Source organism: Acanthopagrus latus, chromosome 23 (genome assembly GCF_904848185.1).
Source record: "Acanthopagrus latus isolate v.2019 chromosome 23, fAcaLat1.1, whole genome shotgun sequence".
Lineage (NCBI taxonomy): Eukaryota > Metazoa > Chordata > Actinopteri > Spariformes > Sparidae > Acanthopagrus > Acanthopagrus latus.
The window spans coordinates 9978602-9993233 of record NC_051061.1 but is presented as its reverse complement, the minus strand read 5'-3'; the positions used below and the strand labels follow the sequence as shown (position 1 = coordinate 9993233).

At 39.6% G+C, this 14632-nt stretch overlaps 1 protein-coding gene across 1 annotated transcript; it reads left to right on the top strand.

Annotated features, from left to right (window-relative positions):
• The first annotated feature begins 77 nt into the window (after positions 1–77).
• On the top strand, positions 78–14057 carry xpo6 (exportin 6). The gene is made up of 24 exons (XM_037089340.1): positions 78–876; positions 1912–2002; positions 2524–2636; positions 3165–3362; positions 3755–3914; positions 4217–4294; positions 4434–4965; positions 5771–5897; positions 6026–6135; positions 6302–6410; positions 6574–6666; positions 7828–7897; positions 8037–8196; positions 8444–8536; positions 9090–9234; positions 9480–9629; positions 9809–9998; positions 10118–10273; positions 10599–10713; positions 10877–11048; positions 11364–11525; positions 11631–11729; positions 12415–12645; positions 13414–14057. The coding sequence occupies exons 1-24, from the start codon at positions 874–876 to the stop codon at positions 13513–13515; spliced, it is 3459 nt and encodes a 1152-aa protein (XP_036945235.1). The 5' UTR covers positions 78–873; the 3' UTR covers positions 13516–14057.
• Positions 14058–14632: the final 575 nt, after the last annotated feature.

Here is a 14632-nt window from a genome sequence, read left to right as displayed (position 1 = left end):
GTGGTAACCGGAAATGGTGCTCTTATTGTTGTGACTGACTAGACACAGGCTGATTGGGTTGGTTGAATTCTGCGCCTAAAGAGGAAGTTGCGACGAAGCAAACCCTGTAACTAGCAAGCTAGCCATATTTTTGAGCCGCCCTAAGCATTGAAAAGGGGAATAACAAGAACAAACGCGCACAGTATTATATGTCTAGTCTTATTGCAGATTTGCCAGATATATAACGTGGGTGTGCATATTTATCCGCTCTGAAATTACAAGCGGTAAATGCAGGTTGTCGTGACCAACAGTTATAGAAACATGTCAACGTTTGACAGCTAACGAGAATGATACCTTCATCCTTCTAGAAAAGCTAACGAGTTAGCCATCCGCTGCAACGTTAGCAACTGGGTAACTTAGCATCGAAACGATTGGCATAGAAAGCTAATTAACTTGGCACATTTCTCCGGTACTGGAGCTAGCGTTAAATGTGCCACAAAATCAAAGTTTATGTGTTGATCGTGACGGTAGATTACAACAACAATGCAGCTAGCCTGCCGATTAGAGAAAGCTAATTCAATGTTGAGTTTATAGACTTGGTAACGTTAATCGTAAACGCGTTTTATTCTGGCAGAGAAAAAAAAACGACGGAGTATTGAACGTTGTTATTGTGAGCAAAGTCAACGACGCCAACCGTTGCGATTCCGTTGTGCATGGAGGATCGACCCAAGTAGGCGAGCAGACCATGATGAGCCCCCTTTGCGGTTACGTTCGCCAGCAACACCTTAGCTAACGTTAGCTACAGAATTGGCTAGCTAGGTAGCTAATGTTGGCTTATTACTGTAATTAATCCGAGTGCAAATAAACTTAAGAAACCACCTGGGCCAGCTGAACATGGTAAGTGAAATGAAGCTCGTATCATTTTCCAAGTAATTCACGTTCTCTTCCTGACGTATTTGCTAGTAGCTAACGTGGTGCACATGCTTTTGACTCGATTATTTGACCAGGAAGACCTCAAGTTATGTTACTAAAGTATTTAAATATCCTCCACTGTGTATAATTGTATGCACTGCGGTTTCTTAATGACTAATTAAGTCACATAACGGTTTGCTCCGGGCCAGGTATTTCACGGGATGTGACAGCTTGTTTAAGCCATTTCACGGTACAAGACGCCCATCTTGCAAAGCCAAATATTTGCTTTCAGTTGTGTTCAGCCTCGGCAAGTTGTGGCTTATTTGAGGAATTCAGACCCGCCTGACACAGGAGGTGCCCTTTAAAATCTCAATTTGCTATCTTAGTTTGGCTTAGCAGGGCCCAACTTCCTCTACAGTCTAAGCTTGTTTAACTGTCATAATACAAATGCTTTGTTATGATAACAACTTGATTTAATTTTTTATGCTACCATCAATGTTGTATCATATGAGCAAGTCTGATTGCAGTTGTAAACAGTAGAAATTCTCAGTTGTGTGAACTGTGTTTCCATGACCCCGGGCCTAAATGTGCACAATCCCAATATCAGTCATACATGTGCAAGGACCAATTACATTTCTGTAGAGGCAAGGGCATGTGCAGAAAGGTTTCATACACATAGACATTATCTGCCAACACACAATGGATAGGACTTGGCCTTTAAAAATACTTACCTATGTAAACAACATACTTGAATAGCGATGCATTGTTCACCGCAAGGATGAGATTCTTGCTCATGCACAGGTGTCAGGTGAGGTGCATTGACTATCTGCTGTGCATGTGCACGTTAGATACTGCAAGACATGCAGTACACATGAAACAAAATGTGTCTGTCATATGGACAGATGCTGGTCTAACTATGATTTTTGTCATAATAATAGGTGGTTTAGATTATGTCTATTGTAATAGATAGTCTAAATGTGCATTTTGTACTACTTATCTTTCACTTCTGTTATTCACCAGGCATCGGAGGAGTCATCACTGCGTGCTCTGGAGAGCCTTATGACAGAGTTTTTTCACAGCTGCACAACCAATGAGCGAAAGAGAGAAATAGGTATGTTTGTAAAATATGTCACTGCAAATCAGAAACGTTCACGTTTAAAAAATCGGAAATTGAGTTTAATTGATAACCTTTTTTCCCCAGGGTCAGTTTAATATCACATTTACTTGTGTTAAATGTAAAGTATCTATTGAAAAAGATCACTTAGTTGATTTAATCTTGTTATTTGATTAAAGGGTAATGATATACTTGAGGCCTTGTTCCTTTTTGAATACAGATTTGTCAACCTATAAACATCTGTCCCAATGTGAATTTTTTCTCCAAATTCTTTAAACAGCATAACAAATCTGCAAAAATACAATGTACTGTATTCTGACATACACCATAATTTAGAACAGGGTTTAGTTTTCACCTGAAGAGTGTTTGATATGGTCTGACGTTCTTTGCTTTCTATTGAGAGTATTTTTTGTGTTTCTTTTTTATGCACTTCCTGTGTTGTGACGCATTACTTTCAGTCTAGCCTACATAGCCTTGAACTGCTGTCAGAGATCATGCCTACTTCCTTTTTTCTGCAGAGGAGCTGCTGAATAACTTTGCGCAGCAGAGTGGAGCATGGCGCCACTGCCTGTTCTTCCTCTCCAATACTCGGAATGAGTATGTAATGATGTACAGTCTCACAGTATTTGAAGTAAGTCTTCTATGTTGGAGATACATGTTTTTAGTTCCTAACACTGTCCGGGACCTTCTTTACCTTTTTTATGCTTTGAAAATATGATGGTATGCTGAGGAAAATGTTGTTTTACAGGCACTGAGCACAGAATTTGGTCAGGCTGTTTTCCTCTTTCCTCATTTCTTTAACTATGCAAAACAAATTAGCAATGTATTGCTAAGTTGTGCAGTACACTTTGCATGGGATAAAATGTTGAACATCCAGTGACTTCTAATGGCATTTTTTCACTTTCTTTAATATATTAGAGATACGTAGGGTTAAATTTGGGTTGCTCATTTGCAGCGTTATGTTTCTAGTGGAATGCATGTTGTAAAACACTTTTCAGTGGCATTAGATTGTGTAAAAAAAAAAAAAAAACATTTTCTACATTAACAGAATAATCATACAAAGAGATCACTCATTACACTATTGAGAAGTGTTACAAAATACGTGTATAGTCTGCTTGTGACACAGCTTTGACAGCTTATTGTTCCGTTTTATTTTCAGAACCTGGTGAACAAGATGTGGATTGGTGTTGCTTCACAAGACAAAATGGAGATTCGCGGCTGTCTGCCCAAACTCCTAATGGCACAGCACAAAGCAGTGCCGTATTTCATCCGTAACAAACTCTGCAAAGTCATAGTAGACATTGGTCGCCAGGACTGGCCAATGTTCTACCATGATTTCTTTACAAACACACTTCAGGTATGCCCTGTTTGTGTTGTTTCTGTTAATGAATAATAGTGTAATTAATATGTTTCATGTAACTTTAAGAAATGTCATTTTGCTCTTTAGCTGACATTAAAAGACTCAAAAATAGATTCAAAAAGGGGTGGAAACAGTTTATTTTTGTTGCAGAATTAAAATGCAATCAATTTCCACATTACCTCATTAGCCACACGTACTATTATGTATGTATGTATGTATGTATGTATGTATGTATGTATGTATGTATGTAGATACAATCATTCATACACATATATATGCATGGAATAGTCGGGGAACTGGATTTGAAAGACCTGTAAGTGATGGTCAAAAAAAGTAATTCTCGTCTTTATTGATAGAGCTATTGTCTGTTACTGTCTTGTGAACTACAGTTGATCCAGTCCCCAGCTCTGGCACCATTGGGGTTGGTGATGTTGAAAACCACATCAGAAGAACTTGCATGTCCTCGAGAAGACCTGAGTGTCGCCAGGAAAGATGAGCTTCGTAAGCTACTGCTGGAGCAGGTACCGACAGTGCTTGGACTGTTGACAGGTGAGAAGAACCTTGAGTACTATGCTTAATACATTTTATTTTCTAGACAGAAGAAAAGCCTGCAGGCAAGATGTAGAGAAGAATATGCTCTTGCTATTTATCTATTTGTTATCTAGTTATTGTGCAGAACTAGTACTTGATGCATGCAAGTGGGTGTAACCTGTCAAGCAATGGCTGTGCTAAAATTAACAGTGCTCTCACTGTAAATGTTGTCAGTATTGTGTGCCACACTGCAGTGTAGGTGAATCCAATCCAATTTTCAAACTGATGTACATTTATTGCTGTATGAATTGGTTTTGCAGGTATTCTGGAGACTTACTGGGACAAGCACAGCGTCATAGCTTCCACCCCACCTCCCTCACCCACCTCAGGGGAAAGTGGTGAGTCAGTTGTTCTTAAGTTACCTAAAACTGCACAGACCTGCTAGTATCGTGGCCACATTGACCACAGCAAGCTTTTTATCAAGTGGTTTGTTGTTCGGTGTTAACAAGACTATTTTTTGTCCTTTCAATGTGCCAGTGGAATTGTTGGGGAATTTGTTTCAGGGCAGCCAGTACTCAAAGCTGCTTTGCCAGCCCATGGCAACATTGGACAATGAGAGTCATCAGCTCTGTTGTCTTGTTTTGGAGTGTTTGGCTCACCTGTTCAGCTGGATCCCACTTTCCACAAGCATCACACCCACATTGCTGGCATCCATTTTCCATTTTGCACGTTTTGGCTGCGATCTTCGGACAAAGGCCAAGATTGGATCCTTCATCTCCTCCAATTCCTCATCTTCAAATGGGCAGCTTAATCCTGGGACAATGCCACCAACATCAAACGGAGGAGGGCGAAATGGACAGCAGAGTGAGGGCAACAAGGTGGATCGTGCCCGGCTTGGTGTTCTTGCCATGACCTGTGTCAATGAGCTTGTGTCAAAGAACTGTGTGCCAGTGGATTTTGAGGAGTATCTGCTGCGCATGTTCCAGCAGACCTTCTTTCTCCTGCAGAGGCTGACACGAGAGAATAATGCTCATACAGTCAAGAGCCGCCTGCAGGAACTCGATGAGAGGTATGGCTCAATCCATAAGCTGAAACTAATATTATTACATATGTAAATTTGGACTAGACTATAAATTCTGCTTTGACAATTATAGCATGTGGTCTGAAAACCCTCTTATACTCAAACCTGTTCACAGTCAGAAGTTGCAGTGTGGTATTCTTGTAGTAGTCTATGTTTCAAAATGGCCTTTGTTTTCATCACGTCTGCTGGTCACACTAGCTCTCTACAGCCATATACATTAGCTCTATCTGTTGAGATAACATAACTATAAACCATATAAACCAGTTTCAAATGTTCATTTAGTCACTTTTGCCATCTCAGTTTCTACGTCGACCCAACCAAAAGGTGCCGACATAACATTTTCCCATGCAAGACAGTGATTTGCAGACTGGACATAAGTCATTATGCTCCATTTAATCACCTCAGCTCATCTGTTACCACCCAGTCATTATCAACCAAGTTTGTGTGGGCTTGGAGTTTGTGCAGACGCAAGTGTCTCTGATACTGTCCAAATGAGACCATCAGCAAAAAGACTGGCTATTTACACATAGTTATTATAGTTATTCTTAATGCATCAACGAGCTGGAGTCAGATTTATCCAGGTTGGATAAGTCATATAATGAAACGAGGATGAATTGAGCAGTCTGACAGCCTGAGGAAAGAAGCTGTTCTGGGCTCTGGTGGTACAGTACGACAACATAATACAGTTAATTGTGTTTCACCATCGTAATTGTCCACTGCACCCAATGTATGACATTTTTCTTGTACTTGTCTTATTGTTAAGTTTGGTAATGTTTTCTCTTTCCTCTTGCAGTTATTTGGAAAAGTTCACAGATTTTCTGCGCCTGTTTGTCAGTGTTCACTTGAGGCGGATTGAGTCTAGTCCTCAGTTTCCAATTGTAGAGTTTCTTGCCCTGCTTTTCAAGTACACCTTCAACCAGGTAATTATCATTTGGTTGAACAGTCATTTGTTTATGCAGTGTACACCAAAGGTTGTTCATTTCTACACGTTTTTTCTGCAAAATATGAGTTCTGAGAGATTACATTACTTCTTCTCTTTGGGTTTCAGCCTACCCACGAAGGCTACTTTGCCTGTTTGGATATATGGAGTGTCTTTTTGGATTTTCTAACAACGAAAATCAAAAGCAGACTCGCTGACAGAGAAAGTGTTCTAAATAGGTAAATCGCCCAAAACAAAACTGTTATTCCTTTTAAACTTCTGTGGTGTTACCCATTGAACAAAAAAAGATGACTTCAAAGTAATGCAGCATTATAAAATATGATCTGTTGTGCCTGATATTTGATATTCTGACTGACTTTTGTTTAAAATGTAATATCTTCACAGGTACAAAGACGCCCTAGTTCTTCTGTTAAGGGAAGTCCTGAATCGCATACAGTTCAGATATAATCAGGCCCAGTTGGAGGAACTGGATGATGAGACTCTGGATGATGATGTAAGAACAATTTTGATATTTCTCAGTCCGTCAGATTCACCTTTTACATTGTCACTTGTAGCCACACAATGTCTCTGATAAAAGTTTATTATATTATTAGCATATGAGCCCATGTAAGACACACTTCAAAGTCTGAATTTCCTCTCTTATTTGGTAACTATAGCAACAGACTGAGTGGCAAAGATACCTGCGTCAGAGTCTGGAGGTGGTTGCCAAGGTGATGGAACTGCTCCCATCCCATGCATTCTCCACTCTGGTAAGAGTTTATTTTGATGTCACCATGACATTTTATAAGCTTTTTGGGTATCTTTAAGTGTACATCTCTGCACCATTTAAGTGTTCCAGCAGCTGCAAGTTAGCTACAATAGTAGATTTTCTGGAGTACTGATATGGAAAGCATCTGCATGAATGCCGACAGCCTCAGAACACAAAATATGTATGCACACTGTAGCTTCCTGAAACATAAAAACAAAACTAACTCCCAATACCTTATTAGAGCACTTGGCCTTGATTGGCTTCCAAGTGTGCATTAGAATTGTGCATTGGACTTGCACACTCTTTTTTTGTCCATCCATACACTGTACACTTCACAGGAGCCTGTGGTGCAGCAGTTAAACAGCTAGACAGAAGAGTGTAAGTCATAAAATACACAAGTTAAAACACAGATTATAAAGTAAACAAATCTGTTCATAACATAATAGTAAAAGGTACTTGTCAATTAATTGTGTCAAATATATATTAGATTATAGGTATCTACAACAGTGTCGTACTTGTGCTAAGTTGGAATAATAGGTTAAAGTCACTAAAAACAAGTTCTCTGAAGATAAATAATGTACACAGTACACACCTTTAATGACATTGACCTGGATGTCACATTTACAGTGAACTTTAACCTAGGAGTAATAAGGCAGTAGTAGGATGATGTACTCATGTTACAGACAAAAGTTATGTTAAGTGTGCAATGTAGAAGCTTGCATTTCACTTTCAGTTCAGATAGCAAACAGGAAAACAGCAACGTAATCACATAATTTATAATGATGTAACACAATACAAAAGAAATTGTTTAGTTTAGGTGTTTACAACATGTCTGACCATATCAGGACACATATCTGGAGATGAGTTGCAGTCTTTTGTGAAATAACATGTTCCTCTTTGTTGATTTTGTGTTTGGTTTAGAGGTTTTTCTGCTCTTCTATTTTTGTGTTTCCGTATTGTGCATGTTACATGTTTTTGTATGTCTGCTGTTTATTTCCTAACATGTCTTTTATACTAACAAGTTAAAAGCTTAAAGAAGAATTTGAAAGAAACTAGATTCTTTTCACATGGTAATGGACTTTATTACTACGTGTTCAGAATTGTATCATGATAGACGCCAGTCAGTGTCATCCTCCTCTTTATTCCTCTTTTCTCTCTCAAGTTTCCAGTCCTCCAAGAAAATTTGGATGTATACATGGGTTTGCAGCAGTTTATTGTCACCACTGGCACAAGTAAGAAACTTTCCTTTTGTTTTCAAAAATTTCTCTGGCTTTACCCTCTGTCTTTTGTACTGAGGTACAGACACACAGAGTGATACAAATTGAATACAGAAAAATGTGTGGATGGCTTTTTATGATGTTCCTCTTTCAGGTCGGAGACTTAATATCTCTGCGGAGAATGATTGCCGTCGACTTCACTGTTCTCTCAGGGACCTCAGCTCCCTACTTCAAGCTGTTGGACGCTTGGCTGAGTATTTCATCGGAGAAATCTTTGCTGCACGTTTCACTGATGCCCTGGCAGTGGTGGAGAGGTCAGTTCTCTGAATGTACTTTTCAGTTCATTAAGTGTTTCTTGTGCCTACATCACTACAATATATTGTTTGACATGCATCAACAAAACTGCCATTCAACAGTGATTAGCATGCACTCTTAAGTAGGTTGTTTTCTGTTCCAAATAGTGTTGATTGATTTTAAGTGGTGATTGATTTTCTGTCAACTGTCATCTTGCTCCATTTAAAAAGCAAAATATCATAATAGACCATCTGTTTCTCTTTCAAGGTTGGTTGAAGTGACTTGCTACGGCTCTCAGACCAGCCTTTACGACCTCGAGACCGCTGTGCCTTCTGTGCTCAAGCCAGACCTCATTGATGTGTGAGTATCACATGTTTAAAGGGAAGGTCAACCATAACATGTGATGCCACACTATCGGGAACTATGGTTTTACTTACAAATAACATGTCAAAGCTGTTGTGTTATGAAATGCTTTGTGCAGCCTTTTGCAGACCATAATGGGGGAACTGATCATGTGAACACTAGTTTGAGTGTTTGTGTGAATAAAGACACCTAACAGTCATATTTCTCAGCACTAACCAAAACCACAGAATAGCAGCTCTTGCTGTTTGCACAGTTTGAAGTTGCCTCCGGGTGGAAGCCACTAGAGCTACTGTATTTTATGTAATGAATATCAAGAATAATGGTATTTCTCAAGCTGACCTGATAAAAATCCAGATCTCAGTCTTTATCACATTTAAATGTTTTATTTTATTTCAGTCCTTATCTGAAAGTTTTGACAAACAGAATTAGTGCTGCCATAAATGAAACAAAAACATTGCAAGTAACATTGTAGAGTGTAGACTAAACGGGAGCCACGTTGTTCGATTCAGTGTTTTTACTGTGTGTATGTGTGTTGTTGTGTTCATTACAGACATGCACAGGCTCTTGCTGCTTTGCAAGCCTACTCTCATTGGCTTGCACAGTTCTACAGTGAGGTCCACGGTCAAAATCAGAGCCAGTTCATCAACCTCATCACATCTGCAATAGATGCCAGCAGCCCACTCATCACAGCTAAGGTAAATTTGCTGATACGCATCTGTTTATTTGCGTTTTTCTTTTTCTTTTTGTTGTTGATTTATGCAGAATCGTTCAGCTTTTATTAACTATTAGTCAGGTAAAGACCATATTTCACCAATTTTCAAATCTCCTGCTGAATGTCACTAGACAATGCAATCAAATAGTTTTTAAAACTTGGGAGGGTTAAATAGTGAGAAGAGAAACTGAGTGGAAATTGTTTGTAACACTTATATTTTGTGTCCAGGTACCAGACAAGTTGCTGCTCTCAGCATGCCATCTGATGGTTTCCATAACCTCTACAGTACGGCCTGTGTTCTTGGTCACTTTGCCAGCTGTTCAGAACATCTTCAACCTCATTACAACAGAGAATCAGACCCGCAGACTTCCCCAGGAGGTGAAACAAAACAAAAAATAATGGATTTGTTCAGTTTTGAGAAGTAGCATAGGAGGTGTAATATTGTAACCATTATAAGTATGTGGATTTTTAAAAAAGATTGAGTGTGTTGAAATGCCATCAGTACATGAATTAATTGCTTTGTGTATAATTGTATCTGCACTTGTCTTCTCCTACAGGCTCACATGTTGGTTTGTAGGGCTTTGTCCAACATGCTGTTGCTTCCGTGGCCGAATTTACCAGAGAATGAACAGCAGTGGCAAACGCGATCCAGCAACCACGCCAGCCTACTGGCAGCACTGACTCGAGAGTATCGTACTTTAAGAGGGACAGTGAACATTACTCCAAGGCAACCCGATCTGAATAACAGTCAGTATTTCTTGTTTCTTGTTTTGTTTATGTTAATTTTATTGCACTGATGTCCTTTTTCACCCCGTCATTCATCTGTCCTGCTTTAAGTGTGTTTTCTGACTGTTTCTACACCCCAGTGAAAGCGGTGATACAGCAGACCCTGCCTGTGCTCAGAGACATAGTGGACAGCATTTCTGGGGAATCCACAAAATCACGTCAGATCTGTTACCAGAGTCTTCAGGAATCTGTCCAAGTGTCCCTCAGCCTTTTCCCAGTGTTTATTCAGCAGCCAGGTCAGTGTCTCTCATCCACAGTGTAGCTATCCATTTAGAGATTATCACAGTATAAAGGTTATCCTATCTGTCTATCTTGGTTTTCTGTACCTACTTGTTCTGTCACATGGGGCTGAGGGCTATCCTTGTATGTACTTTACTTGGAAAACTTGTAGAATAACATATTGGTCACATAAAAGAAACTGTCCTAAGATCGCTACAAAGCTGTACTCTGTTTGCATAGAAATAATTTGTAGCCGTTTGAACTCAGTGCTGTGAATAATAATTAATACAAAAATGAGAAACTCTGACTGAAGCACTGTACATTTTTACTTCTCTTTTCCAGATGTGACAGATGAGATGTTGGCCTTCTTCTTGACACTGTTCCAGGCGTTACGTGTACAGATGGGTGTTGCCTTCACAGGGCAGATCATCCACACTTTTCTTAGCATGTTCACCAGGTAAAAAAAAGTGTTGCTTCTCCACTATTATTAAAAACTAATGCTACTTTTGTAAGTTGTAGTCAGTTGCATTACATCCTTTCTAGATAGATTAAATGGCATTGGGTCAAACTTTGAAAATGTTGGTGTCAGCCTCATTAATGCATGTCACAATGTGCTCCAGGGAACAGCTGGCAGCCAGTATTTTGCAGGAGGGCAGTGCAGGGTGTAGAGTGGTACAGAAGTTCCTGAAAATCCTGCAGGTGGTGGTGCAAGAGCCAGGCCAAGCATTCAAGCCCTTCCTGCCCAACATCCTCTCTCTGTGCATGGAGCAAGTTTACCCGGTTGTGGCAGAGGTAAGTTGGTGCTCACCTGTTTTGAGTTGACGTCCATTTTGCGGTTTGATTTTTTTTTTTCTGTATCTACGCTCATTTGCCTGCTAGCACCTATAATTAGCATGTGATGTCACTTCTTCCATTGGAAATCATAGAACAATTTCCCTACAGTCAAATATGAATGATGTTGAAAAGCCCATATTACATGAAATAATCCCATTAATAAATATGTAATCCTGTTATCATTTCGATGCTATGTTTTCGGGGGGCTGGGGGGTTGGCAATCATTGAATTTCCTGGACCACAGATGCTCATTCAGTCTCTTGTCTTCGATAGCGGTCTTCCCCAGATGTCAAGGCAGAGATGTTCGAGTTGCTATACCAAATACTGCATCAAAACTGGAGGTACTTCTTTAAAACTTCAGTCTTAACAAGTGTCCAAAGAGGGGCCCCTGAAGATACCATGGAAAATGAGGCCCAGTTCACAGCTGCCATGCAGGTTTGTGTATGCATGTGGCTTAAATTGTCATCATAGGCCTTTTTGGATAGATTGACAGTCATTGTTATGTTGTGTAACTGACTTGGGCTGAAATTTTTTTCCCAGGCTTTCGGACAGTCTTTCCTGCAGCCTGACATCCACATCTTCAAGCAGAATCTCGCCTATTTGGAGTCACTGAACAGCAAGCACAAGTTGTATCACAGAGTAGGTTGGGCTTTTATGACAGTATGTTTGTTTTTAAAGGTGTTGCATGTTAGAGAACATAGATGCTCAGTCACTTTTAAATTTTTTGTTTCACTTATTCTATAATTGTACATTTGCCAGCCTTCACTATTTATAGAAAAGGGCATGTGTACCAATGTAAATATGTCAATGTGACCTCATTCATGTTATAATAGCTGCAAAGTTAAGCAACCTTTTTTAGGATACCATTTGTATGAGGTTTTATATTTTTACTATATTTATTATACATCTATCAGTAAAACGTGTTTGACATAGAAGTCATCTTTTTCATTTTATTTTGGCAAATAATGACAAATAATGTAGCTATCAGTCAGTAGGAGAGAGAACACATGGTTAGCGCTCAGATCATTGTGACCTTTGTGCTATTCCCAGTGACCAGAACTGTCGGAAGAATGTAATGATAAGATTTGATACATATTTCAGATCGAACACACAACAATATTCAAAAGAAGAACTTGGTCTGTAATTAAGTCAGCAGTGAATGGGCCCACCTGTCTGTCCTTCATAAAACATAGTTATTTCATGGTATATTTTGTAAAAGGATTCACCAGTAATTAAGACAACAGGGTCCCTTCGTCCACACTCTGTGAATGATTGACATCTATGGTTACTCTTATGTCATCATTTTGTTTTTGTTGTCCTTCAGAAGCTTTTCCGGACCTCCATGCTCCTCCACTTCATCAACGTGCTGCTGCAGGTCCTTCTCCACAAAAGCCACGACCTTCTTCAGGAGGAAATCACCGTTGCTATTTACAACATGGCCTCTGTCGACTTTGATGCCTTCTACTCGGCCTTCATGCCAGAGTTCCTCAATGGATGCCAGGGTGTAGACACCAGCCAACGGACTGTTCTCGCACGCAACTTCAAGCTTGAACGGGTAAGATGGACATTTTTAGTAACGTTTTTTTCTCCCGTTTAACTGAATCGTACTGAAGTAACCGTTTCAAACCTGGCTAATGCAAACGTTCTGTAAGTACACCTCACAGACTTGACCACCTGTTGCATACACTATATGGCCTAAAGTCAGTGGATATCTGACCATCCCACCTATATGAGCTTGTTAGACACCCCTTTCTAAAACATGGTCATTAATATGGATGCATAGTTTTTGTGTTTTTGATGTGAGGCAATTTCTATGCACTTGTTGGCCACACGGGTTTGCACAGTCTACCACTTCCCCAGGAAACTTCCACTTCACAAAAACAGCATTTTGAGTTGACCAGAGTAGATCTGTCACATTATTTTCTCACCTTCTGCACTAAGGTTGTATCCTATGACAGTGTTATGTGTGAAGTCGCTGAGCTCTTTTCAGGCCATTCTCAATCTTTGTTATGGAATGACTATGTTCTGGATTTTATGCCCCCGTTATCAATGGGTGTAGCTGAAACACCTCAGCTCAGTAAATACTAGGAGTGTCTGACTCTTGGCCATATAGTTTGGTGCTGTGTAACGTTAACAATGATACTACAGTATGTTTTAAAGATTGATTTGGGGCATTTTCGGTATAACCCTCTATCACCAGTGTTTTTTGTTTTTTTTGTATTTGCCTGTTGTGTTGAATGTTGTTTTCTTCCTCTCTTCACTCTAAACATAGTCAGCTTCTGTCTCTTCTGTAAAGTAATTCAACTTTTTCTCGTTTTTCCAGGACTTGCCTTCGTTCACTCAAAGTGTGCAGAGGCTGGTGAATGACCTTCGCTACTACAGACTGTGTAATAGTAGCCTGCCCACTGGCACTATCAAGCTATAGCACAATGACTGCTTGAACCACTCCACACTTCAACTATGATCAAGGACTGCCTGTGCTGACCACTTTGCCCAACACTCCTTCTCCAATTCAGCTTTGCTCCACCTATTCATAGTGATAGGCAGGAACAACACACATGGTTTGGTTGAGTAATTGGAGGTTGAGGATGCTGCTGATTTTTCTCTTTGATTTCTACTGTAGAAGGTTGGCGCTTAATTATTTTTTTTAAAGCAGCGCCCTCCTTATGTGTTGCCAATGATAATTTGGCAAAAAACGAAACCTGGTCTGCAGTTGGCTTTTGCCCAGACCTGGAGCAGTCTGAGCCAGGCCTTCTTTCCCAAGCCTCCGCAACAAAGCTGGGCTGGGACTGAGCACTTTCAACTCATTTTGAGTTTTTAAAAATGTCTGCTTTTATTCATTATGCCTTCAATTTTGTTTTCATCTCCAAAGGAGACAGACTCTCAACTTAAGATCTTTCATATCATTCCATTCTGAAAATGAGAAAATCTGCTTGATTAATAAAGTGCTTTTTTTAGTAAAACTCAGGTACTTGTTATCTCATGATTTTATCAACTCTTGCAGTGTTGATACAGTATTGCTTGTGAGGATAATGGTTGTATTAAGAGATTTCAGATTGTTCTGTATGTTGACACTGTTATGTTTTACACTTGTCAATGGCATCCCTTAAAAAAATTGCTTTTAACTGAAATTCATCTAGTTCAATTGCTGATTTTTATTTATTTTTTTCCCCATGCCAGCCATTTATTAGAAAACATGCACAAATAATCAAATAGTCAGTCTGGGTCTTGACGGAGCAAATGGAGGAGGCAGATGTTAGATTTATGAATTGTTAAAAACCCTTAGACAGAATTTATGCGTAGCATGCAACAAATGTTGTGGACACAGCATGCGGGCGATAGGAAGCATCAGCACAGGAATAAGAATTAAACGACTTCACAAACCAACACAAAATATTGAATCATCTCTTCTGTCCGCTGAACATGCAGCTTCAACGTTGTGGTCTGTTCCGTCTCATCTTGTTGCTAAATGTGTATTAACTATGTCTTTAAAATTATGGATATTGTTACTGTAAAGTATTAGGGGGTTATTTATTGTAGAT